Raw genomic sequence first — 27,895 nt, forward strand, 5'->3', positions numbered from 1 at the left:
TTCTTCTGAATAGTAAAAATTTATTTTGTAAATCAAATAATCACTTTCAGATCCAAATGTTTAGGTATTTGATTTTTAAAATAACACACCAGTGTTATCATGTACAATTGGAGGGAATAACAGTTGAAATATAGTGTAGGCAGAAGTTGTTCTGGCTTTTCAAATTCAATCTGAACAAGCAGAAAAGGATATCAGTCACAGAAAGAAAGTTAAATATTTTATTTTAGATCATAAAATATGCCCACTCTACTATATAGTAAAATATAATTGAATATTAACAGTGCAATGAAACGAAAGGGCTAAGAAATGATTTGGGTTATCAGAGAACATAAGATACAAATCTGTAGAAAGACTGATATTTTCCAAATGAAATGCCAATAAAAGGCTAAAACAGTCTCGAACATTTTATTTAAAAAGTCATTATTACCGATTGACAAGTTTTTGCTTTAATGTCAGAAAAGTCACAACACAATTTGATAAACGTCGTTAAAAGCCAGTTTTCTAGACATGAGTTCCACAGTGCTATCCATACGACATTTGCTCAGAAGTGATGCCAAAATTCTTAGAACACGGCATGTTGGGGTGGAGGAAGAGAGGCGCCTGCCAACGCTGACACAGCTGATTCGCAGGAGAGGCTAGAAAGGAGACAGGAACAGAGGCAAGAGCTCCCTGTTCCAAGTGGCACAGACAGAAAAGCACAGCCGAGCTGGGCACGACGCGGGAGGAACCAGGCCCCTGTGGCTCAGGAGTTTGGTTTTGAAAGACTTCGACGTCCAGCAAGATGGCTGGTTTGAGTCAAGCCTTTCTTCCTGAACTTGTGACCTCTCACCTGAGGTACCTGGCATACTTAAGGGAAACGGTGAATACATTCTGATTGAGTTGTGCTGGACACTGAACTAGAAAACCAGCTAAGGACTGAGAGCAGCACAGGCATCCAGTCACATTTCCTGTAAAGAATCGAACACACAAACATGCTTTGCTTACGGAGGAAGCAGGAAAGGAGCTGGAGTTGAAGCTCTTTAAAAGAGATAAAGAGCAGGGGAGGGGCGAGAAGGCAGGAGGGCAGAAGAAGCCTCTAAGAGCTGAGGGATTCGTGCACGAACAGGAAATACAGGTCCTGTCCAGCTGACGGTTCCGCTTTAGGGGAGGGCGATCCTCAGGCCTTTGCTCCGGCTGATTTTCCCCAAGTGCTAGACACACAGCATCTGTGCCCGAGCACAGCTCCCCAAAGTGACCTGCACCCCTCCAGGCCAAGACAAGCTCAGGGAGTCGTCACACTGCTCAGAGACGTCTGGGCCAGCACCGGGAAGGGTACCCTTGTATTTATGGCTCCTACGCTTTTCCAATAGAATACATTTGCCCAAATAAAGAGAACGGGGTCCTGAGCTCTCCTAGCCTCGTACGTGCAATCCCCACCACCGAAAGCAGGGTCCATCTGTGCCCAGGACAGGGGAGGCAGGGGCTGTTCTGTAAGGCGGAGAGGCCCACAGCAAAATCAGCGGCCCCAGTTAAGGGACAGCCTGACATAGCCCACCATCACCAGTAGGAATGTCATTTGGAATACTTCTGGCAGATGCCAGACGGTCACCCAACCGCAGGCTATTTCAAACATACTTTCTCAGGACATAAGGTCACTTCGCTGCATTTAACCTCTCACGGTTAGTGTTTGGTTTGAAACAGAACTGCACACAGTACTTTTTCCTCTCGGGGACTCCAACTTAGAGGAGTGTCTGCGCTCTGGCTCGCCTCCAAGCTCCTACCAAGACAAAGTTAGGTTGCAAAGGTGGTCTTAATGGGCTGTCATTGACTTAATTCTTTACTATTTAGGGCGATTGTTAAATGTACGGTGTTTTCTGGGAATCCTTCTCTGAAAGGGGAATGCATATGTGGATAAAACATGAGGCAGTTAAGATACTTTTGGATCTGGCTGAAAGGAGACTACTCACTTCAAAACTGGTACTGTTAATGCCAACGTGCTGGGGCACAGAACATCCTCAGACACGGCAACGACTACACTTTACAGAGTGCAGAGATGACATCCAAAGGACAGGAGGTAACTTTTTTGCCAAAGTGGACCGAACCCTGAGGACGGGGACTATATTCTACCAGCCGATCAAGACGTCTCTCTGCGGCCTCCCCACTGGACCACATCACCTGCACACGTGTTCACGTGGGGAAACAAGAAGGGGCCATCTGATGTCACTGCTGATGTCTCTACGTGCAGCTCCCTCAAGTAAGAGGAGACTGTGCCTCGCCCAATACCCCTAGTTGTATCTAGGAATGTATTTGCGTTAAAGACAGAGGTGAAGTCAGCATGAGAGTATCTTTAACAACCAAAGAAATCAACCTAGATCAGAATACGTGGCATGATGACCGTTCTCTAGTCTGCAGCGCCTACGACCTGAGCTTGTAATAGGCAAAGGCATATTCATTAAAGACATTCTTGAAAAATGTGCACCCTCACTAAATAACTAGATATCACTAAAGAGGGAAAGCCTCGTGCTTCCCTTGATAAAACGCTGATGAGGACCAGAAGGAAGAAGATCCTGCCTGGCAGACTGAAAAGCCTCCACGCCCAGAATGAGCACATTCTCTAGGGAGGCAATGCCACACCTCGGGTGTCAGGACAGCTCTCAACTCAAGAGGGAGGCAGAAGGACCAAGTCAGAGGGAACAGGGAGAGAAGTCTAGCCCCTCCCCCCATAATCACAATACCTCATTAGGCGACAAGGTTTTCTAGCTGGAAGGCACACACAATATAAACAGAATAGTAACTTAACGAAGCAGAAAATGAAAGGAAAAAACCTCCTTTGGGTGTAAAGTAGCATGCGGGTAACAACAGTTGGACCTGAAACACAACTGCTAACACAGGGACTGGGTCAACAGGAAAGGAAGACTTGATGCTTTTGGTTTAGTTTCAACGATTCTTCAGTACTTAGTAAAGCTAATGGAGACCCCGAATCCTCGGAGACAGTATTGGAATTGCGGAGAGTTACATAAATATTTACTGCTGGTATATCCCACAGGTTAGACCAAGTTCACTGCTCCAGCTCAGTGGAGTCTTCCTTGCTTTGTCCGCCACCAGGCAGGGCTATAAAGTCAACTAAACAGAAAAGATGAAAGGAGCAGGTATAGACTTCTCGCTTCTTTGCCCTGGTTATATGTCCATAATATACATAAAAATAAATAATATGTATTAAAAATCAGCATTAAAATCTGAAACAAGGAATTCCCAGGGTGGCGCAGCAGTAACAAACCTGACTAGTATCCATGAGGACGAGGGTTCGATCCCTGGCCTTGACCAGTGGATTAAGGACCCAGTATTGCCATGAGCTGTGGTGTAGGTCTCAGATGCGGCTCGGATCTGGCATTCCTGTGGCTGCGGTGTAGGCCGGCAGCTACAGATCTGATTCAACCCCTAGCCTGGGAGCTTCCATACGCCGCAGGTGCAGCCCTAACAAGACAAAAAAAAAAAAAAAAAAAAAAAATTGAAATGAGAAAAAAAAAAAAGGCACATCAATCTGGTCTTCTTAAGGCAAAACAAAAGAATGCTCTTTAAATAGACACTTTATTATATCCACAGGCGGTAAAATCCCAGAGCTACCGTTAGGCACGTAAACACGGATCCTGTAAGAAAAAAACCACAATTGTACAGAGTATTAGTTTTACTAACAGTTACTTGCAGAAACATACTTTACTAAGAAAACAGACACTTACCTTTCTCAGTAGGTAAGCTGAGAAAGTCAGCTTACCTACTGCTGTGCCACATCCCATGAAACACCTGCCTCTTAAAAAAATCCCACACCTTAAAATCCTCATCTTCAAAGTACAAATGTAGCCAATATTCAAGAAAGCTTTACTTTCTTTTTTTTTTTAGGGCCACTCCCACAGCATATGGAGGTTCCCAAGCTAGGGATAGAATCAGAGCTACAGCTGCAGGCCTGCACCACAGCCAGGACAAAGCCAGATCTAAGCCATATCTCTGACCTTTGCCACAGCTCATGGCAATGCTGGATCCTTAACCCTCTGAGCAAGGCCAGGGATCGAACCCACAACCTCATGGTTACTAGTCGGATGTTTCTGCTGAGCCACTAGGGAAACTCCCAAGAAAGCTTTTCAATAAAAGTATAGAATCACAAAAATTCTGTGGTCACAAAGTATATGCATATGTGCTAGAGAAGGACATGCCCTTGAATTTCACTAGCAAAATTCCACTTCTAAATACTATTACACTTCAAAATAGTGATTATATTTCAAAATAGTGATTAATACAAAAAATGTTAAATTTGAGTTAAAATAATGCTATTTTGGGGGGGGGGGTTCATCAGTCTTCATTTTCTCTTTTGGCTCAAAAATTACAAAAGCAAAGTAACTCCGTACAAGGAGTGTTGAAAGATCACAACTCAAAAGTCTTCCCTGCTATCTGTAAAATATTCCCTCTTGAATATCACTAAAAAAAATTCCAAGTAACTCTAGTTTGGTGCTACTCTCTTATCAAATTTAAGATTTCATAGACTGTAAAATACATGATTTTATTTATGACTAACAATGAAAAAATGCCAATTATAGGATGCTATGCCATCTATTGGAAATTGTAAGACACCTTCCAATTTCAGAGATGTTAAAATATGAAAAAAAAGTTAGAATCAATGAAATGCAGTATGTCTTTGACCGAATTTATAAATTTTATTTATTTTCAGCTGGTTTGAACGACAAGATACAAAATGGCTTACCTGCTAAATATTTTATATTGTCGAGCTTGTGCGACTCGAGCATGGTTTTGAGGCCAGCGACCTCGGTGTCTATCTTCCTGTCCGTCTGTGTGATGGCCCGATCTTGCTGGGCGTGCTTTTAAAAGCAAAGAGATCACAGCATTTTTATTTATTAATCTTGTTTTCTTTTTAGGGTCACACCCCCGGCATATGGAGGGTCCCAGGCTAGGGGTCCAAACAGAGCTGCGGCTGCTGGCCTATAACACAGCCACGGCAATGCAGGATCCGAGCTGTGACCTGCAGCACAGCTCACGGCAACGCTGGATCCTTAACCCACTGAGTGAGGCCAGAGATCGAACCTGCATCCTCATGGATGCTAGTCAGATTTGTTTCCGCTGAGCCATGATAGGAACTCATTTTTATTTATTTATTTACTTACTTACTTATTTGAGATTCACAGCATTAAACCACTCTGGACACGTCCCTTCTGCAGGGGGTCCTAGGGTCCGTTCCCAACAGGGTGTGGTCACAGGTCAGCTGGGTTCAGTCCAGGGCTTCTGCCTGCACTCTCACTAGCCTCATGCTTTGTTGTGACCAGGACCTTAAATATCTCTAGGCCAGTTTCCCTCTGTTTGAAATACGGAAAAAGGTACCATGGGCCCTGCCTTATACAGGCTGCTTAGAGAATCAAGTGTGATCACCAAGGAACAGAACTCTTGTAAGTGATAGGTGCCAATAAGGTTACAATTACGAAGCTGGTTTGTTCTCCATGGCAATGAACATGCCTCATCCTTCTGCATCCCTCTTAGCAGGAAGTAAAAAAAAAAAAAAAATTTTTTAAATGAACAGAATCTTACATAATCCAAAAGCAACAGTGCTTGCCTTGATGCTATTTCTATTCACATTTTAAAAAAGTTTTCTTCTTTTATAGTTCTTTCCTAAAGACATTACAGTTAAACCAGATACATGATTAATTCTCAAAGGGTGGTGAGTTTGGCTGATGTTATAAGGGTTTGTAGTATTTCATTAATGCATAAAAGCACTGCAAATACTTCACTGAAAATCCTGGGGCAAGTAAGCAGTTCCCTGTGGCAAACAACTCAGGTTATGAATAAGGAAATAAATGCCTGGATGAGTAAAAAATTTCAGAGGAATAGTTCCGTACTCTCTCATGGCAGTCTTGGTAGGTTTCTGAGGTCCCAGGTAAGACAGGATGGAAGAGAAATAATGCGTGCCATTGGTTAAAAATATAGTTTAAAAAAAAATACAAAAAAACTCCATTCCTTCTTATTCTTCAAACACTGGGATCTAAATTTGTTGAATAAACAAAAAGCCTACAATATACCACTTCTGGGTATAGATACCCAAAAAGAATTGAACACAGGGACTCCAACAGCTACCTGTATGTCCCTGTTCACGGGATTATTCACAATGGCCACAAGGTGTGGGATAATTAAAAAATGTAACGTGTCCACCCAATGGGATGTTATTTAGGCTTAAACAGGAAGGAAATGCTGACATAGGCTACAACATGAATGAACCTTGAGAATACTGTGCTAAGTGAAATAAGTCACAAAAGGACAAAGCAGGTAGGATTCCACTCACAGGAGGGACCAAGGACAGTCAAATTCAAAGAGACAGAAAACAGAATGGTGGCAGTAGCCAGGGAGGAAGAAATGAGGGGTTAGCGCTGAGTGGGGAGAGTTTCAGTTCTGCAAGATGAAAAGAGTTCTGCGGATAGGTGGGGGCACCGGTTGCATAATAATGTGAATGTATTTAATGCCACGGAACCGAACACTTAAAAGCAGTTAGGGTGGCGATTTTTACGGGTATTTTACCACGATGTAAAAAATCCTATGACACTTGCATAGATCTTCCCACGACCATCACGACAAACAACAGTAGCCATGCACGGGATGAAGCAAAGATGAACAAAATGAACAAGAAAAGTCCGTCTCATTTCTTACCAATGACACCATTTCTGTTTTTACTTCCAGCAGCTTCCTTTCGTTTAATGAATACTGAAACAAACATGTAACACGGGTCAGATTCTGAATTTATTCCTTTCTCCCCTCCTTCTTCTCTGGTGCCTGAAATAGTCCAGCCTCAGTACTTCCAAAAATACGCTCCACTAGAAGCCACCCCGAGGTAAAGGAGCCTACTTGCCTTCTCCTTTAGGTTTGTGTTTTGAGGTTTCTTATTTCCAACAGCTGGATTCCCTGTGTCATCCTCCACCCCCTCTTCGCTGGTTTTCTCTTTTCACCTCTTCACTATGACATCTCTACATCCCTTCCACTGTTTTAAGAGCCTTCCCTGGAACCACTTTAGATGGATGCCAAGTCACATCCTTTTCGGCTTTGGGAGGGTTGAAGGCAGTGGGGTAACGATTCAGTTTAGGACCTATCCCATCATAACGACAAACAAAATTGGTCACTACTTGGGGCTTAGATAAAAGAGAGGAAATAGATAAACTTGGGAAAAATAGTTTCAAGGAGTATTATTCCGTGACCTAGATGTTACCTGTGATGATAAGATACTATGTAAATACAGATACAAGAAATACACTACATCGTCACATGTTGTTTTTAACTGAAAGAAACAAAAACAAAAAACAAACCCACGTGGGCTGTCACAATCCAATGTTACTAAGGGAACTGACTAGTTCTACCAGTATTAACTACTAGTTCTACCTAGTAGTACCTTTGGCTACTAATGTCTGTGTAAAGATATTGTGTAATTCTGTTGACACTGAGGCCAAAATCAGACACATCTCCTTAGCAGTGGGCATTAGGATTTAATTGAGCAAATGGAATTCTATAATTTAAGTGAGGAATTAAAAATTCTTCCATATATTAACATGGTTATAGGGGGAAAATTAATGCTTTTCAAGTTTCTAGAAACTTCCTAGCTATAAAAGTGTTCCCCTGTGACTACTAGAGGGGAATATAAAAACAGTGTTACTTAGAAGTTAAAAAGGAAGGAAGGAAGGAAGTGGGGGAGGGAAGAAGGGAAGGAGGGAGGAAGAAAGCCTCCAAATCCCAAACCAAGAATTAGCTGCAGGACCAAAGAATGCTCATCTCCAGAGTCTGAGAGAGCTATGCACCAGATCACCACCAGGGGGCAGCACGGTGGAATGGGATTGTTCTACACACCTTAAAACTCCAGCTTTCCCTAAGTCAAAATGGACTCAGCCACAAGAGAAAAGCCTACATCTTGACATTGCCATGACTTTTAAAATAACATCTATGTGGCTCCATCTCCCTGCACTCCCAACGCAGTTTATAGGCTATACAGTTTTTGAAACTGACTGTAAACATCAGTTAATTTCATCAAAGCTGTGTGATAACTTGATTAAACAAGGGAATGAGAGGGTCAAATACTTCATCAGTACACGCTAAGTATGTGTGTCAATTTCAACATAAGCTTCATTTCTCATTGTAGTACACTGGTTAAAAGTGTGAAAAATGAGAAGACAACGAACAATTGTGAACACTCAGTTTCTGAACGCGTGTCCAGTTCTTCATTAGTAAAAAAATACTATATATGCCCTAGTTCTCATTCTGCTAAGAACAAAAGACATATCTCACCAATGTTATCAAATTCAAATAAAGCCTGAACAAGAAGATAGGTGGGTTAAAAGTCACCAGAGGCTGCCCAACACATACAAAACATCCAATTTATTGTATCCTGTGTTCACAGCATTATTTCTAACAGCCAAGACATGGAAGGAACCTAAGTGTCCACTGATGGATAAACGAATAGGAAGACGTGGTGTATATGCAATGGAGTATTACTCAGCCATAAAGCGAGAAAGAAACCTTGCCATTTGCAACAACATGGACGGACCTTGAGGGCGTTATGCCAAGTGAAAGAAATCAGATGGAGAAAGGCACGCACCATAGGATCTCACTATATTTGGAACCTAAAAAAACAAACAAAAATACCAAGCTCACAGACACAGAGAACAGACTGGTGGCCCCCCGCTCCGGTGGGGGGGGGGCAGGGGTAGTGGGTGGGTGAAATGGATCAAAAAGTACAAATTTCCAATTACAAAATACCTACATTCTGGGGATGAAATGTACAGCATGGTGACTCGAATTAATAACACTGTACTGGAGTTCCCGTCGTGGCGCAGTGGTTAACGAATCCGACTAGGAACCATGAGGTTGTGGGTTTGGTCCCTGCCCTTGCTCAGTGGGTTAACGATCCGGCGTTGCCGTGAGCTGTGGTGAAGGTTGCAGACGCGGCTCGGATCCCGCGTTGCTGTGGCTCTGGTGTAGGCTGGTGGCTACAGCTCTGATTCAACCCCTAGCCTGGGAACCTCCATATGCCGTGGGAGCGGCCCAAGAAATAGCAACAACAACAACAACAACAAAAAAGACACACACACAAAAAAAGGAGTTCCCGTCGTGGCGCAGTGGTTAACGAATCCGACTAGGAACCATGAGGTTGCGGGTTCGATCCCTGCCCTTGCTCAGTGGGTTAACGATCTGGCGTTGCTGTGAGCTGTGGTGTAGGTTGCAGATGCGGCTCAGATCCCGCGTTGCTGTGGCTCTGGCGTAGGCCAGTGGCTACAGCTCCGATTCGACCCCTAGCCTGGGACCCTCCATATGCCTCGGGAGCGGCCCAAGAAATGGCAAAAAAAAAAAAAAAAAAAAAAAAAAAAAAGACAACAACAACAACAACATAAAAAAAAAAAAAAAAAAAAACCACTGTACTGCAGAGTTGAAAGTTGCTGAGTGAATCTTAAAAGTTCTCATCGTAAGAAAAACATTCTGCAACTGTGTGGTGATGGACACGAAGGAGACTCACAGTGATGACCACTTCACTCTACATACACACAGCTCTGAGGATAAAACGGGGGCGACATGCATTACCTTTGAAATGCGTATTAACAGGCATTGCAAAGGACAGGGGAGCTGTGTTTCCACAGTTTTCTTAGGTCCTAGGCACAGATCCCACAAGTTGTTGGACTGACAGACACAGGCGATCTTCAGCCTCTCTACAGTTCACTTTTTGTGACATCTTTTTGGTAACAAATGTACAGCACTACTTTTCCTGACTGAAAATTCCATTTAACATAACTTAAAAGAATCATTTAGAATCTGCATTTCAAAACAACACAATAAAGTCATTAAGCTTTCTCTATTAAAAAAAAAAGACTGTGGAAATATTACTTAAATCTTGAATTTTCAACATAGAATTTAATTTAATACTAATAATTTAATGTTATTCTAAGTCAAATAATCAACTTCACCTTTGTAAAATCAGGGCCTGTGCAGGTTTAGGTCTATGTTAAATAGATCAAGGTCGAATTTAATTTCTTTATTCATGTCCAAGTGATGCATAATTTAGTATCTCCGAAACAAAAAAGACTCAAGGAGTTCCCGTCGTGGCGCAGTGGTTAAGGAATCCGACTAGGAACCATGAAGTTGCAGGATCGGTCTCTGCGGCTCGGATCCTGCGTTGCTGTGGCTATGGTGTAGGCCAGTGGCTACAGCTCCGATTCGACCCCTAGCCTGGGAACCTCCGTATGCCATGGGAGCGGCCCAAAGAAATAGAAAAAAGACAAAAAAAAAAAAAAAAAAAAAGACTCAAACTTGGAGTTCCCCCTGTGGTGCAGTGGGTTAAGAATCCGACTGCAGTGGCTTGGGTCACCATGAAGGTGTGGGTTCAATCCCCAGCCGAGTGCAATGAGTTAAAGATCCAGTGTTGCTGTAGCTGCAGCATGGGTTGCAGCTGTGGCTCAAATTTAATCCCTGGTTCGGGAACTTCCATATGTCGTGAGTGTGGCCATTAAAAAGAAAAAAAGAAAAAAGAAAAAAAAAAAAAAAAACCTCAAACCTGATTTGACCAAGATTTTAATTTAATTTTTTTTTCTTCTTTTTACAGGCGCACCTGGAAGCAGATGGAAGTTCCAGGCTAGGGGTTGAATAGGAGCTACAGCTGCAGACTATGCTAAACCACAGCAACACCGGATCCGAGCCGCATCCAAGAGCTACACTGCAGCTTGCAGCAACACAGGATCCTTAACCCACTGAGCAAGGCCAGGGATTGAACCCATATCCTCACAGAGACAATGTCGGATCCTTAACCTGCTGAGCCAGAATAGGAACTCCCCAAGATTTTAATTTTGATGTTACTTAAAAAATAAGTTTTATTGAAGTATAGCAGATTACAATGTTGTGTTAATTTCTGCTGTATAATACTACTTTTGAAAGCATCGAATTTGAGCCCTAATCCAAAATATAGTCAAAATAAAGGAAAAAATTATGTTATAGTAATACGCAGGTAAATATTTAACAGTACTTGTGATGTGCATGTAAACTTAGACTTGATCAAGTGTTTCATCCTGCAAAGAAATTAATTCATACTCTACAAAGAGCATCTGGTACCCATCCTCCTTAAACTTTTTCAAACGGTTGAGGAAGAAGGAATACTCCCAAAGACATTCTATGAGGCCACCATCACCCTCATTCCAAAACCAGAGATACCACCAAAAAAGAAAACTATCGCCCAATATCATTGATGAATATAGATGCAAAAATTCGCAACAAAATCTTAGCCAACCGAATCCAAAAACATACCAAAAAAATTATACACCATGACCAGGTAGGGTTCATCCCAGGTTCACAAGGATGGTTTAACATACGCAAATCAATCAACATCATACACCACATTAACAAAAGCAAAGTCAAAAATCATATGATCATCTCAATAGACGCAGAAAAAGCATTTGACAAAGTCCAACATCCATTCATGATCAAGACCCTCGCCAAAGTGTACCCTCGCCAAAGGGTATAGAGGGAACATTCCTGAATATAATCAAAGCCATTTATGATAAACCCACAGCAAATATAATCCTCAATGGGGAAAAACTGAAAGCCTTCTCACTCAAATCTGGAACAAGACAGGGATGCCCACTCTCACCACTGCTCTTCAACACAGTTTTGGAAGTCCTAGCCACAGCAATTAGACAAACAAAAGAAATAAAGGGCATCCATATAGAAAGAGAAGAGATCAAACTGTCACTGTATGCAGACATGATACTATACATAGAAAACCCTAAGGACTTAACCCAAAAACTACTTGAACTGATTAACAAATTCAGCAAAGTAGCAGGATATACGATTAACATTTGGAAATCAGTCACATTTCTGTATACTAACAATGAAATATTAGAAAAGGAATACAAAAATACAATACCTTTTAAATTGCACCCCAAAAAATCAAATACACCTGACCAAGGAGGTAAAGGACTTATATGCTGAGAACTATAAAACATTAATCAAGGAAATTAAAGAAGATGTAAAGAAATAGAAAGATATTCCATGTTCCTGGATTGGAAAAATTAATATTGTAAAAATGGCCACACTACCCAAAGCAATCTACAGATTCAATGCAATCCTTATCAAAATACCCATGACACTTTTCACAGAACTAGAACAAACAATCCAAAAATTTATATGGAACCACAAAAGACCCAGAATTGCCAAAGCAATCCTGAGAAACAACTCTCCCAGACTTCAAGCAATATTACAAAGCCACAGTCATCAAGACAGTGTGGTACTGGTATCAAAACAGACATACGGACCAATGGAATGGAATAGAGAACTCAGAAATAAACCCTGACACCTATGGTCAATTAATCTTTGACAAAGGAGGCAAGAGCATAAAATGGGAAAAAGAAAGCCTATTCAGCAAGAATTGCTTGGAAAACTGAACAGGTGCATGCAAATCAATGAAACTAGAATACACCCTCACACCATGCACAAAAATAAACTCAAAATGGCTGAAAGACTTAAATATAAGACAAGACACCATCAAACTCCTGGAAGAGAACATAGGCAAAACATTCTCTGACATCAACCTTATGAATATTTTCCTAGGTCATTCTCCCAAGGCAACAGAAGTAAGAGCAAAAATAAACCAATGGGATCTAATCAAACTGAAAAGCTTTTGCACAGCAAAGGAAACCAAAAAGAAAACAAAAAGACAACTTACAGAATGGGAGAAAATAGTTTCAAATGATGCAATGGACAAGGACTTAATCTCTAGGATATACAAGCAACTTATACAACTCAACAGCAAAAACCCAACCACCCAATGGAAAAATGGGCAAAAGACCTGAACAGACCATGTTCCAAGGAAGATATGCAGATGGCCAACAAGCACACGAAAAAATGCTCAACATCCCTGATTATTAGAGAAATACAAATCAAAACTACCATGAGATACCACCTCACACCAGAAAGAATGGCCATCATTAGTAAGTCCACAAATAACAAATGCTGGAGGGGGTATGGAGAAAAGGGAACCCTCCTGCACTGTTGGTGGGAATGTAAGCTGGTACAGCCACTATGCAGAACAGTAAGGAGGTACCTTAGAAAACTATACATAGAACTACCATATGACCCAGCAATCCCACTCTTGGGCATATATCCAGACAAAACTTTCCTTGAGAAAGACACATGCAGCCGCATGTTCATTGAGGCTCTGTCCACAATAGCCAAGAGCTGGAAACAACCCAAATGTCTATCGACAGATGATTGGATTAGGAAGATGTGGTATATATACACAACGGAATTACTACTCAGCCATAAAAAAGAACAAAATAATGCCATTTGCAGCAACATGGATGGAACTAGAGACTCTCATACTGAGTGAAATGAGTCAGAAAGAGAAAGACAAATACCATATGATATAACTGGAATCTAATATCCAGCACAAATGAACATTCCCACAGAAAAGAAAATCAGACTTGGAGAATAGACCTGTAGCTGCCTGGGGGGGAGGGGGAGGGAGTGGGAAGGATCGGGAGCTTGGGATTAACGGATGCAAACTATTGCTCTTGGAATGGATTTACAATGAGATCCTGCTGTGTAGCATTGAGGACTATGTCTAGATACGTACATTGTATCACAACATGGGAGGAAAAAGCATGTATACATGTATGTGTAACTTGGTCCCCATGCTGTACAGTGGAAAAAATAAATAAATTAAAAAAAGAAATTAATTCATACTCTATTTTTGAAAAAGGAACATACCAATTCTTTGACTCTGCTCTTTTCTAGATTGAAGTCTAATTTGGTTTCTGTTCGGACTTTGATCACTTCATCCTAGTAGGAGAGCAAACAACAAAGAAAGAAATCCAATGTAAGAGATCCAAAACCTGTGAGGATGTGAGCCTAGCCTGGGCCTGCTGGCTTCATCGCCCCAGCCCAGGGGAGGGGCAGGGACAGGGGTGCGTGGACTAGTGCGGTCAGGAGACCCTGGTCAAGTCACGGCTGGAGTCAGCCTTATCTTGGGACTTCCCGGTTATACATACAAATAATTGCCTTTTTGTTTAAATCAGTCCAGAATGGGCTACCGTTTCTTTGAACCTCAAGAACATGAATGAACGTTAACCCAATACATTTGCTTTGTGGGAATTTATGAATCAAGCTGTTCCCTGCAGGACTTTGCAAAGCAGAGATGGACTCAAAGAAGTAAAATATTAAATTCTGGTTTAAATGAAGCCTTCCTTCTGACACTCATCAAAACCTTTTTCTTAACATCAATGTCCTTTCCACTTAAAAACAACAACAACAACAACCGCTGGTTCGGTCAGCATTTTAAATTCTCTAAAGACAGTCTCTCCTAAGAGAATCTAAGGGCTCCATGTGGCTGTGCCAGAAGAGTTTTTATTTTATTTTTTGTCTTTTTAGGGTCATACCCAAGGCATATGGAAGCTCCCAGGCTACAGGTCGAATCGGAGCTGCCGGCCTACGCCACAGCCACAGCAACTCCAGATCTGAGCTGCATCTGCAACCTACACCACAGTTCACGCAATGCCAGATCCTTAACCCACTGAGTGAGGCCAGGGATTGATCCCCCATCCTCATGGATAGTAGTCGAGTTTGTTACTGCTGAGCCACAACAGGAACTCCCAGAAGATTTTTTATTTTAAAAATGACTTCATTTCTCCTAGATCACAATTTTCTTAATGAGACATCAGTAATTTATTCATTAGCTGTGTTCTCAGTTAAACCTTCCAAGGCGGACTTTAGAGACACCTCACACAAATATTTAACATAGTGTTTAAGCACACATAAGTACTTAAGAACATGTAAGTCTTTCTGACATTATATTTATTACTAAGTGTATATAATTACAAACAAGCAAACAGGAGGATCTTACCATTACTTGTTGTTTTAACCGATGTAGTTCAAGTTTTATCTTCTAAAAACACACAGAAAAGAAATGTTTAGAAAGGTAGAAGAAAAATATAAAAAACTTGGTAATAAACAAATATTAGAACATGTATTTATGCACAAGTTCTTTAATCCTTCAACACAAACCTGGCCACATTCAGAATACAACATTAACTGAAATAGTCTCAGTGGCAGAAACAATTGCTTGTCCTGCCAGGATGGGACTATAATCATGTGTGTGCCATGAATGACCAGAAGGGGGCGTCAGCAGGACCTCCTGGGTTTTCATCACAGTCTAATTCTTGATCTGATGGAACAATCATGTGTGTCCTGAAATGACCAAAGGGGGCGTTGGCAGGACCTCTGGGGTTTTGGGCACAGTCTAATTCTTGATCTGATAGTGCACACTGTGAAATTCATCCAGACATACACTTTGTGCACTTTTGTGTCTGTGTATCTCAGAATCTTAATATAAAGTATGTGTGAGTGGCTCTTTCATTTTACCTCATTTTCTGATCGAAGGGCTGAAAATTCACTCTTCTCCAAAATAATCATATCTTTTTTCACATTAGCAATCTGAGCCATTAACTGCTGAAGCGTGATCTCCTAGGAAAGAAAAACAAAACATATAACCTACTCTGGGCCAGAAAGTCCAAAGTCCACCTTCTACAGTCTACCTGATACCATCTCAATGAGAAACTAGAAAAGCGTGGGCACAAGAAAAGAGGTTCAGCAAAGCACTCCTCTGTCTCAAAATGAGAAAAGGATGAGACCTCAAGTCAGTATCAGCATCAAGTGAATCACATAAAGGGTGGCAGTCAGAGGACCAGCTGCTCAACAACAGAGTTGTAATTCTGGCCACATCTCCATTTATTAAAGTGCAGCTGACTAGGGAGTTCCCATTGTGGCTCAGGGGGTTAAGAACCCAGCCAGTATCTATGAGGATACAGGTTCGATCCCTGGCCTCACTCAGTGGGTTAGGGATCCAGCGTTGCCATGAGCTGCAGTGTAGGTCACAGAAGTGGCTTAGATCCTGTGTTGCTGTGGCTGTGGCTGGCAGCTGCAGCTCCAATTTGACCCTAGCCTGGGAACTCCCATATGCTGCAAGTGCAGCCTTAAAGCAAAAAAGAAAGTACAGCTGACAAGAATAGTCAGTTTTTTGGGGTTTTTTTTTGTTTTTTGGTCTTTTTAGGGCTGTACCTTTAGCATATGGATGTTCCCAAGCTAGGGGTCAAATCCAAGCTGTAGCTGCCGGCCTACGTTACAGCCACAGCAACGCCAGATCTTCAACCCACTGAGCGAGGTCAGGGATCAAACCCACCTTCTCACAGAGCGTCGGGTGCTTTACGCTGAGCCACGGTGGAAACTCCTCTGTTTTCAAAGGTAATGACTCTGTGATCGTTGACCAAAGAGCTCTGAATACATATTTTTTTTATACCACTGTAATCATCTGTCTCTCATCTATGGTTAACATGACGATAGGCCTTTCCATAGAGTGTTATGCGAAAACACGTATTACAAATAACATCCCATCGTCAGCTTTCACCTCTGGGCAAGCGCCCCAGCACAGCTCACCTGCTGCATCTTGGTGACCATATCTTTGTAGACGACATCCATGTTGGTCTCTGTGATCTTGACCAAGGCAGACACAATGATTTCCGCTTGTCGAGTAGTGAACCCTAAGCAAGCACACAAGGACAAGCATGCTGTAGTCGTCAGGGGGAAAAAAAAAAAAAAAACCCTTCGTAGAAAGAGAGGAAATGCAAACTTATACATGCAGGTGGATGTTGGAATTCAGAAGCAGTTGGAAAGCCGAAATGTGGCAGGAGGGTGGGGTCTAGTCACAGGCTGTGATGTGTCTGCCATGCAGGACAAATATGACACATCTGAGTCTGCTTCCTGGTATAAAACGAGGGCTAGGGCTGACTGAGCGCCAACATGCTGCCTGGCTGTCAAAACCACGTTTTCAGAGAATGTCTAATGACAGGGAATGCCTGCAGTGCAAGGTCAAGTGAAAAAAAAGCAGCCTCAAAATTATAGATACAATTTATGGCTTGTATAGTTTAACAAAGATTCTAAGAAAATTTTATTTTCTTATGCGTGATCTTAATTTCCTACAATGCATGTGTCTTAATTTTAAAATTAAATAATGGAGTTCTTGTCAAGGCTCAGCAGAAACTAATCTGACTAGTATCCATGAGGATGCAGGTTTGATCCCTGGCTTGCTCAGTGGGTTAAGGATCTGGCGTTGCCATGGGCTGTGGTATAGGTCACAGATGAGGCTTGGATCTGGTGCTGCTGTGGCTGTAGTGTAGACTGGCAACTACGGCTCTGAATCTATCCCTGCCTGGGAACCCCATATGCCTCAGGTGCGGCCCTAAAAAAAAAGATGAAAAAAAAATAAAATGTGTATGTTAGGAAAAAATAATTTACTTAATTAGAGAAAGTTTAATTATTTTATCCAGCACAATTCGGTCAAATCGTTGTCTATATAAATAATAATTCAGTTGTTAATTTAATTCACTTAATGTTAAAAGACAAAATCAATTCTTTCATTTTTCTTCCACAATTCTCCTTAATCACTAGATGGGGGAGAGAAACTGGAAAATAACAGATTCTTTTATATTCAATAAGTAACACTGAACTGAATTACATATTCAACTCAGCAGTGATGTTTTTAATAACTTTAGGTAGTAACTTATCTTTCACATTGAAAATTCTAATTAAAATGATATTTTAAATGCTTAAAATGCTTAAATCCCTGGAATATAATTCTATTAAACACGTCCATCTATAAGAACTGTAGAAGAACTTAAAATGTCTTGTAATTAATTCACGGCACATTTGTTTGGAGGAAGTTATAAGAGATTCACTTTGGATGAAATTAAGCATTAAGCATGGGACTAAAAAAAAAAAAAAAAAATCAAAGACAAATTTAAATGAGACAAAAAGACCTCCAAAGACCTAGTCTCTTCACTTTATTCAAAATCCTTTAATTTTCAATGTGTGGGTCATGAACAACAAGGAAAAAAAAAATCACCCAAAAAGTTACCCGCCCAAATGTTAACAACGTTTAGCTCTGGTACTGGGATTCAGAGTAGTTTTTCCCGTTTTTTGTCTTCCTGATTTTTTGAAAATGAACACGTCTCTTGTAATTTTTAAAACTTATTAATAAGGGTTCATAGTTAAACAATAATAAGGCTTGGGAATTATGAAGAAAAGAGAAGAGAGACCAAAAGGGGAAGTATGCTGATAATAAAAGAAATAAGCTCCAAAAACTTAGAACCACCTATAGGAGGAGAAAGGATAAGAAAAAGCAGAAGTTAAGCAGAAGTTAAGCCTGACCTCCCGGGTTACCAGATACAAATGAAAATTTTTTGGTAGGAATGAGAAAACAGGACAGAATCCAGGCTAGTGAGATTACAGACACTGGAAGTTTCGTGAATCAGGAGATGTAACTCTGGACAAAAAAAAAAAAAAGGGATAAAGGATGGAACATTCTTTGAGGGGTCCTTCCTGGCTTTATCCTAACCCAGCCATCTAAGATACCTATCATTCCTGGAAGCATCTTCGCATCCTGCCTTTATTCGCTGGAGTCCTCAAATTGCTGGTCTTAAAATATGCAAATATTCAATGGGTTAGGGTTTGGAGTCCAGAAAAGCTGGAAGTACATATATGGAAACATCACATTTTTAAATAAACACTCACAAATTCTGTTTGTTCAAAAGGAATAAATGAATTTTTAAAGGGGGGAGGAGACACAAACCCCACCTCTCATTGGGGGAAAAGATCTGGGTCCACGGCAGCCGCGTGGCCAGAGCCATGCTTAACAAAACGAGTGCTGTTCCTTTAATATCATCCAACATCTGGTGCATGTCATAATGCCCCCATCATCTCTAAAATGTCTATATGTCTTTTTTTTTTTTTTGGTCTTTTTAGGGCCGCACCCTCGGCTAGGTATAGAATCGGAGCTACAGCTGCTGGCCTTCACCACAGCCACAGCAACGCCAGATCTAAGCTGTGTCTGCGACCTACACCACAGCTCATGACAACGCCAGATCTGTGACCCACCAAACAAGTCCAAGGATTGAACCCACATCCTCATGGATACTAGCTGGGTTCTTAACCTGCTGAGCCACAACGGGAACACCTCTAATGTGTCTTTTTACAACTGCTTACTTTGAAGACAATAAGATAAGGCCCACCAAAAAAAAAAAAAAAAAAAAAAAAGACCTCTGCGTATCAAGATAATTTTAGATGCCTCTCTTCTCACTTCCACTTTCCTTTTTAAAATTCTGAGCAGAAAGAAATTATAGTAAATAAGGCTCACGTTTTAAGTTTGAGAAGAAAAGCGGTAAAAATGTTCACAGAGCACATGACAGTTTTCCGGAAGTGCATTCACGTCCATCATTTCAAACTCAAAAGGCTCTTTGGAATTGTTATTATGTCCACATAGTTACCAGGGGGGAAACGGGGACAAAGAAGGAGAAAGGACTGTGAACAGCTGGAAGCTGACAGAAGCCGAGCTCAGAGCTGCAAACTCCCCCACGTAAGCACAGGAGGGTCCGTGCCATCCCCAGGTATCAAGTATGTAACCACATCTACACAAGGCAGCTTTGTGCATGTGAAGCCATACAACTGGGTAAATAATTATACAGTAAAGTCAAAACACAGATCTACCTATTTCAAAGGCATAATCTCTGCTGAGATTCTGATTTTAAGGATACACGTGTCACAATACAGAGAATTCAAAATTTATATTTAATTTGTAATGTGTGTCTAGAGATTACATGAGGATGCTATCTCTATGCTATCTCTTCACTGTCATACCTGTCAGAAGAATCGTTTACATTAATTAGCTCAACAGCCGTAAGAGGTGTGAGTTTGAATATTTAAGGGGAAAAAAAAAAAAACCATTAAGTTGAAAGTACCAATAGCTGCTGCTCTGTAACATTTAAATTTCATAAAAACTTTAAAGCACACAAGTTGCATGGGAATAAAACGATCACTTTTCTGCTTAGAGAGTTGTCATAGGAACCGTTGCTGGGTTTGGCTAACTTGTGTCTCATTTTTTATCTGAAACACTGTACTTCCAGAGTGATGCTATAAACATGCACTTCCCTTGGACAAAGCGATGATGTGGGAGAAAAGTCTCAAATGAACTGATGAAGCAAAAACGTCCTGCAACGAAAGATGAGGTCTTAAAAAATGGAGACTGACCAAAAGATTGTCTGCAGATATACCAAAGGCAGAGAGAAATATGAGCAGTTAGATAAGATCATAAGGGCAGGGGAGTTCCCATTGTGGCTCAGCCGTTTATGAACCTCACTAGCATCCATGAGGATGAAGGTTCGATCCCTGGCCTCATTCAGTGGGTTAAGGATCCAGTGTTGCCATGAGCTGTGGTGTAGGTCAAAGATGTGGCTCAGATCCTGTGTTGCTGTGTCTGTGGCACAGGCCGACGGCCACAGTTCCAAATGGACCCCTAGCCGGGGAACCTCCATATGCTGCAGGTGGGGCCCTAAAAAGGGGGGGGGGGGCAGGCATAATGTATAGTGTTTTCCTCTGGCTCCAAGTAACCAGTGAGAGAGGATTACCATTTTCTTCGAGTAAACACACTAAGGCGTGGGTGTCAAAGTAGAGCTTCCTACTCCCAGAAGAGGTGAACTCTCTCCTTTTGCCCTCCAGCTGCAGGCTGCCCGCAGAGAGGCTCAGCTCTAGAAGAGAAAGGACAGCACACGTCAGAACAGGACCCAATGCAACTGAGCACAGGGAAAAAATAAGGCGCACCTCAAAAGCCTTTTTTTTTTTTTCTTTTTTTAACAACTTTGAGATAGAACTCACATACATACAACTCACCCATTTCAAATGTACACTTCAATTGTGTTCAGTATATTTACAGAGTTGTGTAACCATCCCACGATCAACCTGAGAACATCTTCATCACCCCCAAAGAAACCCTATCCCCTCTGGCTACCCCTGTCACTATGCGATCACACCCCACCTCCCTAGTCCCACAGGCTGTCACGTACCTCTCTTCTGTCTCTATGAATTTGCCTGCTGTGGACATTTCATAGGAATGTAATTCTTAGCTATGTGGTACTTGATGACTGGTTTCTTTCACCTAGAGTGATTATTTCAAAGGTTCATCCACCATGTAGTACATCAGTATCTTATTTCCTTTTATTGCCAAATAACATTTCATCATACAGATATACCAATTTTTTAACCTAGTCATCAGGTGAAGGATTGACTCTAAGAAGAGTCCCATTTCTCCACATTCTCAACATTGTTATTACCTGTCTTTTTGTAATAATCCTGTGGGTATAGAGTAGTATATTTCATTGTAGGTTTTTTTTTTTTCCTTTTTTATGTTTTATTTTCTTTCTTTCTTTTGACCTTGCATGTCGAAGCTTCAGGCCAGGGATCGAACCTGACCACAGCATGTCGACACTGAATCCTTCACTGCTAGGCCCCCAGGGAAGCCCCGATCTTCCTGTAGTTTTGATTTGCACTTCCCGATGGCTAGTGAGGCCGGACATCTTTTCATGTGCTCGCTGGCCACTGCCATATTTTCTTTGGAGAAATACCCATTCAGATCCTTTGCCTATTTTAAAAAATTGGGTTATCTTTTTATTACTGAATTGAGAGAGTTCTTTATATATTTTATTTCTTTATTTTTGGCCACCCTGTGGTATAGATGGAGTTCCCAGGCCAGGCGGTACATCCAAGCTGCAGCTGAGACCTATGCCGCAGCTGTGGCAACACTGGATCCTTTAATTCACTGTGCTGCGCCAGGAATTGAACCTGCGCCCTGGCACTGCAAAAATGCTGCCAACCGCTTTGCACCACAGAAGGAAATCCTTTTTACATATTTTAGATACACGGTCCTTATCACATATATCATTTGCAAACATGCTTTTTCTGTGGGTTGGCTTTAACTTTCGTGACAGCATCTTTTTTCGTGACAGCATCTTTTGAAGCACAAAAGTTCATTATTTTAATCAAGCGCAATTTATCTTTTTCTGTTGTTCCTTTTGCTTTTGGTGAAGAGAAACCATTGGCTGATTTGAGCACACAAAGATTTACACTTGTTTTTTTCCTAAGTTTTAGGTGTTAGCTCTTAACATTGGGTCTTTGAGCCATTCAAGTTAATTTCTGCACATGGTGTGAGATGGGGGTTCAACTTCATTCTTGTGCATGTGGATGTCCAGCTGTCCTTGAACTACTTTCTCCGTTAAACTGTCTTGTGACTCATGGCAAAAATCAATCGATTATAAATGCAAAGGTTTATCTTTGAGTACTCCATTCTATTCCACAAGTCTGTCTTATGCTAGTGCCACATTTTCTTGGTATGTAGTTTGTAAGTCAAGTTTTGACATCAGGAAATGAATCCCCCAACTCTGTTCTTTATCAAGATTTTCTGGCTACTCTGAGTTCCCCATATTCCTATATGAACTTCAGTATCACTCTATCAATGTCTACAAAGAAGCCACTTGGAACTCTGATAGAGATTATGCTAAATCTGTAGGTCACTGTGGGGAGTACCGCCATCCTAAAAATATTGTCTTCCAATTACCAACATCTCCACGGCCCTCACTCTCCATTTATTTAGGTGTTTAATGTCTTTATTCGTGTTCTATGTAGGTTTTGTACTTTGGGGGGGGGGTTAAATTTAAGTCTCTAATTCCTTTCGATGCTACGGCAAAAGGTACTGCTTTTTAGAATTTTCAGATTGTTCATTGCTAGTGTATAGAAATACAACTGACTTTTGTTTCCGTACAATTTGTATATTGATCTTATATCCCACCATCTTGCTAAATTCACTAGCTTTCATTGGTTTTTAGTGAATTTCTTAGAGTTTTCTATGTATAGGGTCATGTCGTCTGTGAAGAGTGATAATTTACTTCTTTTACAATCTGGATGGCTTTTCCTTTTCTTGCCGAACCGCCCTGGCTAGAACTGCTAGCACAGCGCTGCATGGAATGGTGAGAGCAGCCCCCCTCATTCCTGACCTTGGAGGGAACATATCCCATCTTTCACCATTTAAGCATGAGGTTAAGCTGTGGGTGTTTCAGATGCCCTTTATCAGGTGAGGTGGCTCCCTTCTGTTCCAAAAAAATTGGTCAAGTGTTTCTTTAATGTGAAGGGGTGTGGAATTTTGTCAATTACTTTTCTTTGTCTTTTGTGATGATCGTGTGGTTTCTCTCCTCTAAGGTGTGAATATGGTACACTGCATGGAATTGATTTTCAGACAAAGTGAACCTGCTGTTCTGAGACAGAATCCTGTTTAGTCACAGCATACACTCCTTTTTATAGACTGCTCAATTTGGTTTCCTAGTATTTTTATAAGAGATGTTGATCTGCGGTTTTTCTTCCTTATCTTTGCAGAAGACTATGTTTAGAGAGACGTGTTCTAACAATTTATGTATTACCTTTTCTATGAATTTCTGTGAATTTAACCACAGGTCCAACCCATTTTTGTAAGCTCGTTTCAAGGTCTCATTTGAAGGAGGTAGCAGAGTAATGATTTTCTGGCTTTTGTGTTCCATCAACCACAAAAAATAGATTTAAAAAATATGGACTAACTGCAGTACGAATTTGTAACTCTGTCAAGAAAGGACCTTTAAACATAATAGCTCTTACTCTTACAATCATACAAAAAGAGACATTTTGACAGCAAAAGGAAAAGAGATGGACAATATAAAACTTAAAAACTTTCCATTTAAATGTAATGAACATAGCTATATAAAAATCTTGCTACATACTTGTTCTTACTGATCTATGACACCAGGTGTTATAGGAGACAGAAGAGTCATCTAACTCAAAAGGTTTTACTCAGTAGCTCTCCTAAATGACCAGAAAGATACTTCAGCTCATCAACTCTTATTCTCAATCCTTCACCCCTAAATACTCAAAGGAAACTGCAAGTAAGCAGAAAAGGTGACATGGACAGGACCCTACAGATCTGATGCTTTTCTGTAAGCTGAAAGCAGTGGTTCTCAAATTACTGGCAACTTGGAGTTAGGGTGGCTGTGTTCACAGCACCTAGGTACGTACAGGAGGGTCAATAACCACCTGGTACCAAGCACTGTTTGCAGACTGACAAAATAAAAGATGCAACAACTATTCTATGTGTGTGTGTGTTTAATGGTAAAAATAAATAAATAAATAAATAAAAAGTGGGGGAGGGGGCCTTAGCTTCAAAGAAGCACCTGCCTATAGTATGAGGCCCTTGGCAAGGCACACAAAGCCTGTCCTAATCTAGCCCACTCATCCTTTCAGCGTTCATTCCAGCCACCTAAGCTATCCTGTTACCTGCACTTTCAGACCTTGGTACACCATCCTTGAGCTCGGCTTGCTCCTCCTTCTCAGCTGTAAATTTTAAGCACCCTTTTTACCCCTTTGCATCTACTCTGACGATGTGCTAAGCACCCATTATGTTCCATTAGCACCCATTATGTTCCATTAGCGTTCCATAAGCACCCATTACGCCATAAGCACCCATTACGCTACCTCTGCGACCTGCCTCCCCAGGTCAGGGAGCAGCCTTTACTGTGTGTACCCAGCCCAGTACAGAGAGCTCTATCACAGCAGCTACTAAGTTATTTCCCTGTCTGTGTGTTCCTTCAAGCTCCCCAAGAACAGACAGTTATTTTTTGCATCATTAGCATCTAGCAGAGGGCCTGGTACACTGCAGACCAAAAACAACTTTTTAAAAAAATTTAACAGTATGGATTCTAAGATCTGGATCTAGAGACTGTCCAGAAGGAAAGTTTGAGATGAACTCCTTTCTCCTCTTCACGTATGGCCTTCCCTTTTCACTTAAATGAGCTCACTTAAATTGGGCACCTCTTTTTTCATCCTTTATCTCCAGCCCTGGGCAAAAACTGGCCTCCATGAGAAGACATCCTGACACAGATGAGCCCTAGCAGGAGAAACAGTGGTGAGAGAATGAATGAATGCATCTCTCAAAGGGATCTCTCAAGCCACCCATCTCAGAACCATGCTGGGCTGTCCCATGGGTTAGGGGCTCAAAAACCTTTGAGTCTAGAATTAGCTTACGAAAAGTGACAGAATTATTCTAGGCCTCGATTCCTTTTTTTCCAGTAACAAATAATCATTGTGTAATTTAAAACAAAACACCTCCTTGCACACACAAAACAAACTATCACTGCTACTTTTGAAGCAAGTGAATTCCAATTTAGATACGGCAGATTTTTTTTCTTTTCAAAAAAAATTTGGAATTTCAATTGCAAGCTCATTTCAAAGAAATATTACTGCTGTCTGAAAAGTTGAGAAAACGACTAGCCACTTGCCACTTAGCCCTCCAAGCCCTGCTGATGGAAGGTGAATTCTGTCTTGCCTCCATCCAAGGGCAGTCCCTGAGGACACAGCAGTATTCTGGCACTGGGAACACCTCTGACTCACTTTTCCTCCTTTATTGTGACAACAAAACGAGGCCCAAGAACTATGAATTCCCACTAACAATCAGGAAACAAGTAACCTGACCTATGCTAAAGTATAACATGTAATTCTCCTTTGGGGAGGGGAAACTTGAGCATATAGAAAGGATATTAAAACCCTACACGAGAAGCTCAAAGTTAGATCCTTAGCCCATGAGCGAGGTCAGGGATGGAACCTGCGTCCTCATGGATACTAGGCAGATTCGTTTCCACTGAGGCACGACAGGGAACTCCTGCTTAGGCTTTCTTAACCTCACGCAAGACCCCCTGCCTCACCTCCTTTAAGTATTTCATCAAACGGCACCTTCTCCATGAAACCTACTCCAATGACTATTTAAATTAGTAACTGGAGGCTCACTCACTTCGTGGTGATCTTACCCCCTTTATATTTTTACAGCATTCATCAGATTATATACATTATTTATGCATGCATAAATAATACACACACATATATATATTCTCCTCTGCTAGAATTAAGCTCCAAGTAGGAAAAGATTTTGTTAGCTGATACATCCCGCGGACCCAGCAGAGTGCCAGGGAGAGTGGAAGCCGGTGCTTAACGAATTAATGAAGCCACGAGAGTTTGAAATTAAAGTATAAAACAATCCCTTCATGTCCCTTAGCTTCCATCCTCAAACTCGCAAGCCTCCGGCACACCTGCTCCTTTACCGGAGTCGCTACACACACCGCGCACCTGCAAAACAGAAACCTGCGAGCGGGCGCCACGCGGCGGCTCTACAAACGCGCGCGCTCCCTCCTCCCCGCTCGTACCTCCTGCCCCGCATTCCATTAAAAGCTGCGCCCTGCACCCGGCGCCCGCAGCCCGACTCACTCGGATCCTCTCCGCTGAGGGAGCCCAGGAGAGCGCGGACCAGAAGGGCGGGGCCCGACAGACCTTCGTCCCCGCGGCCGGGAGGAGCCCGGCGACCTCGGCTGACCCGCCCTCAGGAGCGCAGAGCCCAGCTCCCGCCGCCCCGGCCCGGCCCTCACCTCTCCTCGAGGAAGCGAGGGCGGCCACCCGCCGGAGGCATAGGTGGAGCGCGCCCGCCGCGCAGGCGACGCGGGGGGCCAGGCCCGGCTGCCACCTCCACGCGCCGCCGCGCCCGGCCGGGGGAGACGAGGGCCCGGCGCGCCACCGCTCCCAGTTCGCCAGCGGCCGGCGAGGGCCGGCGGCGGCCAGGCGCGGGAAGGGCACAAGCAGGACGAGGAACAGCGGGGAGGCACGTGACGCGCTGGCACGGGCCGCCGGGCCGCGGGGCCGCAGCGCCCCCAGACCGCCGGGGAGCGTGGGCACGAGGCGGCGCGCGGGAACGCCACGGCCGCCCGGGCTTCCGCCGCGGCCCGCGGCCAGGAAGAGCAGAAGGCGCCGGCGGCCGGGCAGGCGCTTCGGCTTCTCCCCCGCGACGGAGCCGCAGTCCATCTCCGACGCGGTCACTGGCCCGGCCGCGCGCTCATGCCGGTCGCGCGCGGCCGCGGCGCGACACCGACAGCAGGAGCGAGCGTCGGCGGCAGCGCCGAACCGGGTCTTTCCTGTCGGGCGGGCGGGGCTCTGGGCGCGCGCTGGCGGAGGGGCGGGGCTCCAGGGCTCGAAGGGGCGGGCTCCGGGGCTCGAAGGGGCGGGGCTCCGGAAAAAGGCGCGTCCCAGTCCCAGCGAGTTCCAGTCCGGCAACCCGGAGGACCAGGAGGTGGCGGTGGGCTCTCCCGGAGCTGGATGACCTCGGTATTGCCACGATTTGCATATTCAGTACACCGATGTCCTTATAAAGCCATTAATTACCCTGGTGCTTTTCAGAATCCCAAGTCCGAGCACCACCAGGCTGCCCTAGGTTTTCCTAGTCCAAAGTTCCCCAAAGTGTGGCGCTGGGGTGCGTTTTAAAGAATTGTTAGCCGGGTGTATTTTAAAGAATTGTTAGAAGGTATAGCCGTTACATATTCAACACATTTAAAGCTAAACTTTCAGCTTGATGAGTGCGTCATAGAAGTGAGAAAGTTTCCATCTGAGAATTTCAAACGTAGGAGCTTGAGTGGTCAGTGAGACCTGCTGGTATAAAAGGATATCTGATTCCAGGGGCGTTCAGGTCAGTGAACTTTTTGAATGCCTATCGCACCTATCTCCAATATTGGTCCATTGTGTGAATTCAGCAGTGTTTCTTGAATGAATGAATGCAGTGCTCAAGGCACCAACCTAGAAGATACAAAAATAAAAAATAAAAGGAGCCCTTTTTTTTTTTTTTTTTTTTTTTTTTTTTTTTTTTTTTGCTATTTCTTGGGCCGCTCCCGGCATATGGAGGTTCCCAGGCAAGGGGTTCAATCGGAGCTGTAGCCACCAGCCTATGCCAGAGACACAGCAACTCGGGAACGGAGCCGCGTCTGCAACCTACACCACGGCTCACAGCAACGCCGGATCGTCAACCCACTGAGCAAGGGCAGGGACCGAACCCGCAACCTCATGGTTCCTAGTCGGATTCGTTAACCACTGTGCCACGACGGGAACTCCAAGAGCGCTGTTTTCTTACACACCTGTA

At 42.8% G+C, this 27,895-nt stretch overlaps 1 protein-coding gene across 2 annotated transcripts; it reads right to left on the bottom strand.

Moving 5' to 3' along the window:
* Nucleotides 1-26,901, bottom strand: MCUR1 (mitochondrial calcium uniporter regulator 1). 2 transcript variants are annotated; one of them, XM_003128183.4, is made up of 9 exons: nucleotides 26,361-26,901; nucleotides 20,502-20,621; nucleotides 16,480-16,583; nucleotides 15,409-15,510; nucleotides 14,891-14,932; nucleotides 13,759-13,830; nucleotides 6,679-6,732; nucleotides 4,733-4,847; nucleotides 1-3,626 (listed from the first exon to the last, which is right to left on the bottom strand). In XM_003128183.4, the coding sequence occupies exons 1-9, from the start codon at nucleotides 26,788-26,790 to the stop codon at nucleotides 3,571-3,573; spliced, it is 1,095 nt and encodes a 364-aa protein (XP_003128231.1). In that variant the 5' UTR covers nucleotides 26,791-26,901; the 3' UTR covers nucleotides 1-3,570. The 2 variants fall into 2 exon arrangements, with proteins under 2 accessions (XP_003128231.1, XP_005665634.1); XM_005665577.3 differs by lacking the exon at nucleotides 6,679-6,732.

This window comes from Sus scrofa, chromosome 7, assembly GCF_000003025.6.
Source record: "Sus scrofa isolate TJ Tabasco breed Duroc chromosome 7, Sscrofa11.1, whole genome shotgun sequence".
NCBI classification, from domain to species: domain Eukaryota; kingdom Metazoa; phylum Chordata; class Mammalia; order Artiodactyla; family Suidae; genus Sus; species Sus scrofa.

Coding starts and splice junctions, on each gene's coding strand:
- MCUR1 (XM_003128183.4), bottom strand. CDS start 26,790: ATGGACTGCGGCTCCGTCGCGGGGGAGAAGCCGAAGCGCCTGCCCGGC. Junction 20,622..26,360: donor CCTCGCTTCCTCGAGGAGAG/GTGAGGGCCGGG, acceptor TTTCTCTTCTAG/AGCTGAGCCTCTCTGCGGGC. Junction 6,733..13,758: donor AGAGCAGAGTCAAAGAATTG/GTATGTTCCTTT, acceptor TGTTTGTTTCAG/TATTCATTAAACGAAAGGAA.